Here is a 5,289-nt window from a genome sequence, read left to right as displayed (position 1 = left end):
TCAGAGCTCTCATTGTAGCTCAATGGGTTAAGAACCCAACATATCGTCCTGTGAGGATGCAGGTTTGATCCCTGGCCTCGCTTAGTGGGTTAAGGCTCCAACGTTGCTGTGAGCTGTGGTGTAGGTCACAGACACAGCTTGGATCCTGAGTTGCTGTGGCTGTGGTGTAGGCTGGCGGCTACAGCTCCAATTAGACCCCTAGCCTGGGACCCTCCATATACACCCTAAGGTGTAATAACAGTACCTAAGTTACAGTGTGGCAGCCCTCAAAAGACAAAAGACAAAAGACAAAAAAAAAAAAAAAAAAAAAAAGAAAAAAGAAAAGAAAAACAGCACAAATTGTGGGCATAAAATAATTAAAGAAACTAATTCTGCTTATCCAGGAAGTAGTTTAAGTGTAACATTTTGCTGCTTCATTCCCATTCAATTTTAGCTTATATAATCTACCTTCTTCCTTCTAATTATGTAATCATTTCCATTTCATTCTTTGTTTGACAAACATTGAATGAGAACTTCTATGCGCCAGGCTGTTCATATTATACAATATAAATATCAAACAAAACAAATTTGTGTTCTGATATTTATTTGGCAACATCTCAGGTCTTTTATTTAAAAAAAGTAAATATTATATAAAATAGTATTTACAGCAGAGTGGTCTATGACAAGGGAAATAAAAATGGTGTCAATTTCTGCCACTTGAAATTGAGTTGAAATTTCTTTAAGAATCCTCAGTAGTTAATTCACATCTTATACAAGAGTTAAGGAACCTTTACTGCTGTCACCCCAGATAGCAGGACCATATCAAGTGTGGCAGACTGAGTTTGTGTCATCATCAGAATATCGCTAACATTTTTAAAGCCCTTGCTTTGTTACGGAAATATAAAATCTATCATTTCTCATGAAAAGTGTGTATAATAACACTACTCTTACAGTGGTGAGCAGGCCTCAGTATAATGTAGACACTCAGATCCTCCTTAGTAGCTGTGGCAAGTTCCTGAGTTTCCTGACCTATGAAATGGGAGTATACATCGGAGGCAAGTTTTCTGAGAAGCTAATTAAAGCATAAGCTTCAAGGCATCTTTCCAGGCCCCCATCCAAAGCCCTGGCAGGAACCCTAGCAATACATTCACGTGGTCATGTTTTTGTACAACTGGCCAAAGTAAGATATTTTAACCACCATCAGCTAAGTCTGAGGTCTCTTTCCACTTGGATATTCCGTTTGTCACTTTCCCTCATGTTGGGCGGTGCTGGAACAGCTTGGGTGTGCTGCATTGTTTTGTTTTTCTTTTTTCTTTGGGAGGACCACCCAAATTGCATACATTTCAGGCCTCATAAAACCTGCATCTATCCTAAGGTGTAATAACAGTACCTAAGTTACAGGTGTGTTGTGTGGAATAAATGAGGTATAGGATGATGCCAGACACATAGTGTGTATCCAACAGATAACTATTATTACTCCTCCAAATGTTTATATATATACATATATATATGCACATGCATAAAACAAAGTCACAGAAGTTAGCATTCTATTTAATATGCTAAGAACTAAACTACATTATTTTTCCCCTTGGAAAGCAATTTTTCAACCCCATGTAGGGGCTGCAACACAATTTTCTTAAACCCTAGCACTTTTGCCTTTGTTGAACCCCTTCCTCCATCAAAAAATTTAAAATGTTTCCCAAACCACCAAGGACTCAAGGACCAGGGTAACACAAAAGCAACCTTATGCGTCTTAAACAGGGGTTCAGATACACATAGTAGAAGCATGCTTTGCAAACAGGTTCTTAGGGATAATAGGAAGCATTTAATTTTGGCCTTCAAAATATGCATACAGATGAGGCTGGCTATTGGAACACTAGAGGGGACCTTGTCTTACCCTGAAAACATATTTTTATCTAGGGAGCCCACTTTTCAGTCATTGTACTGGTGGTGTTTTGTGAGCATTTTAGTTACATTATCAACAGGGAAATGTTATTTCAGAAAATAAGCTTCGTTTTGCCAATTTAGAAATTGCTTTGGAATTTCATCCAAAGGTCTCTAAAAAAACACGTTGGCCTTGGTGCTGGTGCATCAAATAAATCACAAATGAAACAAACAAGCTAGCTTCCTATTGAAGGTGTGTCTGCAGAGCCCGGTGACTCTGCGTGCCAGGGGCTCCATCTGGCACATTTCTGAACTTTGCAAAATTAATTGTCGAAGAGAACATCATCAAACGCGTCCGGCATAGAGCGTAAACATCTTCAAACCACGATTCTGCGCCATCAAACGCTCTCCAGCTTATTTCATTTGGTGCCTTACTCTGGAAGAAAATCGAGGCCAAGTGAAACTGCGGAAATGGGAACAATGCAAGGAGGAAAAAAATCTCACCCCATTAAGGGACTTTTTTTTTTTTTTTTTTCTCCGCACAAATAAGCCCACCACGCCTCAGAGGCAAGACTAGGTGGCTCCAGGATATTCTCAGAATGTCCCCGCGGCCCTCTCGGGCTGCACCGGGAGAGGAAGGTGGCCTGAGTGGCAGCGCCCCAGCCCTTGGGGGCATTTTAGGTAACTCATAAAAACTAAGTAATCGCTCCCCCTGCCCCCGCCCTCCACGCCCAGGCGCAGGGGCTGGTTTTCGTGCACATTTACATAGGAAGCTAAAACACTGCCCTACGTTGTCCTCTCCTCTTTTGTTATTTTACAGTGTGCACTGACAAGGTTCTGGGGGCCGCTCTCCTCCATGCTGGGCCGCGTCGCGCTAGGCCGGCCTTCCCGGATCCTTTGCACCAGCTGCGCCGCTCCTTTCCCCGACTCTTCCATGACCTTCCAAGATCGGCCTCGAAACGGGACTCTCCGCGGAAGCACCACCCTCGGCGCTCCGACCTCGCGCACCGCCGCTCTTCTGCTCCCAGTGGCCGCCCGGAGCTGAGCGCCGGACGCGCGCGGCCTGGCCAAGGGGCGACAGCGGGGGCGCGCGGGCGGCTTCCGGCGGGGGCGCGCGGGGCGCGGGCGGCGGGGCGGGGCCGGGGGCGGGGCCGGGCCAGGGCAGCAGCGCCCCCCGCCGAGCAGCGTGCAGGCACCGCCCCCGCGCGCCGCAGTCTCGGCTGGACCGTCTCGCCAGTGGCCGTGGCCGTTACTGTTGCCTCCGCGCGGCTCTGGGCGGCGGCGGCTCCCGAGGCTCGCGGAGGGCAGCGGGCCGCCTCTCGCCTGTGGCGGCCGGGAGAAGCCCAGCGCTGGGACAAGGGAGGCGAGACGGCGGCGGCGGAGGCGGCGGGTTGTGCCCGGCCCCCCTCCTCCGCGCCTCCAGCCCCGGGCGACTGCGGACTCTGGGCAGCCCCCGGGCGGCGGCCGAGGCGGCCAGGCTGACGGCCAGGGATGGCCAGATAGCGGCGCGGGAGCGGCCCGTGAGTGCGGGGAGCGGGTGGGTGCGGTGCGAGAAGTGGGAACCGCGGAGCCTGGAGCCCGGTCCCGTGGGCGCATCGCCGCGAGCGCCCAGTAGCCCGTGCGGGTGGGGGGCAGCGCTCCGGCCGGCTCTGGCCTCGGGGTCGGGGAGCGTCCGAGAGGAGTGACCGGGAGCAATGGGGGGGGGGGCAGGCGCTCCAGGTCGCTCCGCTCTCCTCGCGCCCTTGGGCCACCCTCGGCTCCCAGAGGACGCCGGCTCCCTGGCCACGAACTTCTGCTCCACATAGGGCAGTAAGTTCTGAGGCCACAGGCTACCTGGGGGATGGGAAGGAGCTTTAATTTTTATTTTCCCTAGCAGATGTAATCATTCGAGTGTTTTCGTGACCCCGTGCCTCTGCTCTTCGTTAAACTAGTTCTCTGTACTCATGGTGTATTTGATTTACCTGTATTTTTATGTGCTTCTATGCGAAGGCACTATACTGATTAAATCCAGAGTTAAAGGGTTGGCGATGAAAGTTACGCTTCATTAATGATGCCACTTTTAATATGTTGTTTAAAAGGACAGAGCTGGAATCATGAGTTCTGACGGACAGAAAACTCTGCGCTTCAAATGTTGTGACTTTATGCCTGGGCTTGAATAATGTGATTCTCGTCCCCACCTTTGGTTACTAAAAATATATGAGATGTTTTATTTACAGTTGGATACCTGTGTGCCTTTTTGTATGGTGTGATTAATGCAGTCAAATATTGACATATATATACTGTTATTGAATGGCATTTGTATGGAAATGATTTTTTTGCATATTTTAATGTGGTCTGTTAAGATACATTTTTCAGCAGAAAGGTTTCAGGTTAAGGTTTGCCTTCCGATTTGCTCATTTTCAGTTTCAGGTTTACTTTTAATTTTAAAAAAACGCTTGGAGTAAAATTAATGTCACTTAGTAGTAACATTTAATTAGGGGTCCAAAAATGATTCCTAGATTAATTTAAAGCAACCCCCCCCAAAGAAAAATTAAGCGTTTGTTTGGTGCAAATGATGCTTGCTCCTTCTCTTAAAGAATGATTTTGCCACAGATCTGAAATCACATTTCACTCGTATCAGAGGGTTCGTTGTCTTCTTTGTAGAGGAAAAGAAACCTAAGTGTAGTGTGTGTTTTTAAAAACACTGTCCTCTTACTTGTATCTTACGTTGACTTTCTGTTTTATAGCCAAGGGGAAGCTGTGTTGATTTGGAGACTTCATTAAGTAGTTACAAGCCCAATTTAAATTTTCCTTCCAAGAACTGATTTGAGGCTTAACTTGCTTTGTAATAGGTGAGATCATAAGCATGGCACTCTCATTAGTAGGGCTGTGAATTCTTTCCTGGGAAATAGGGATCAGGTTCTGTGCTGTTAAAGGGAACAAACCTGTGTGATTTTTGAAAGCTTTAGCTTTTTGATGGTCATCCTTGAATAATATGTTAGTAATGGTATCAATTCAGTGTATCATGTTAATTTGCGGAACAGGCAACCTGAGCACCTGAGGAAGATTCAGTAGATGAAAGAAGCTGTAGAGTAGAAAGTACACCTGTCTGCCCCCAGACCTCACAGCACCCTCTTCTCCCCAGCACCCAGGGTTACTAGTGCCTTGTGTATATCTTTCCAGATAAAGCCTATGCTAGTATAAACATTGTGTATGTGTTCTTTTTATTTGTCTTTCAGCAAATGAGGACACATTGTATACTCTGTTCTGCGCCAGCTCCCCCACCCTCCGCCTCCCCCCACAGTACTAAAATCTTGGCAGTCTTGATATCAGTACCTAAGAGCTGTCTCATTCTCTAACAGCTGCTGAGTACCCCATTAAGAATGAGCCATAATTTATTTAACCTCTCTCTATTGAGGGATGTGTAGGTTGTTTCTACTCTTTTGC

At 46.9% G+C, this 5,289-nt stretch overlaps 1 protein-coding gene across 1 annotated transcript; it reads left to right on the top strand.

The window, feature by feature from the left end:
• On the top strand, positions 313-3,345 carry LOC110257334 (scavenger receptor class F member 2-like). The gene is made up of 2 exons (XM_021077097.1): positions 313-2,544; positions 2,684-3,345. The coding sequence occupies exons 1-2, from the start codon at positions 2,463-2,465 to the stop codon at positions 3,343-3,345; spliced, it is 744 nt and encodes a 247-aa protein (XP_020932756.1). The 5' UTR covers positions 313-2,462.

Source organism: Sus scrofa, chromosome 16 (genome assembly GCF_000003025.6).
Source record: "Sus scrofa isolate TJ Tabasco breed Duroc chromosome 16, Sscrofa11.1, whole genome shotgun sequence".
In the NCBI taxonomy this organism is placed as follows: domain Eukaryota; kingdom Metazoa; phylum Chordata; class Mammalia; order Artiodactyla; family Suidae; genus Sus; species Sus scrofa.
Note: the sequence above shows the minus strand (reverse complement) of the source record. Positions and strands in the feature narration are given on the sequence as shown.

Coding starts and splice junctions, on each gene's coding strand:
- LOC110257334 (XM_021077097.1), top strand. CDS start 2,463: ATGTCCCCGCGGCCCTCTCGGGCTGCACCGGGAGAGGAAGGTGGCCTG. Junction 2,545..2,683: donor AGCCCTTGGGGGCATTTTAG/GTAACTCATAAA, acceptor GTTATTTTACAG/TGTGCACTGACAAGGTTCTG.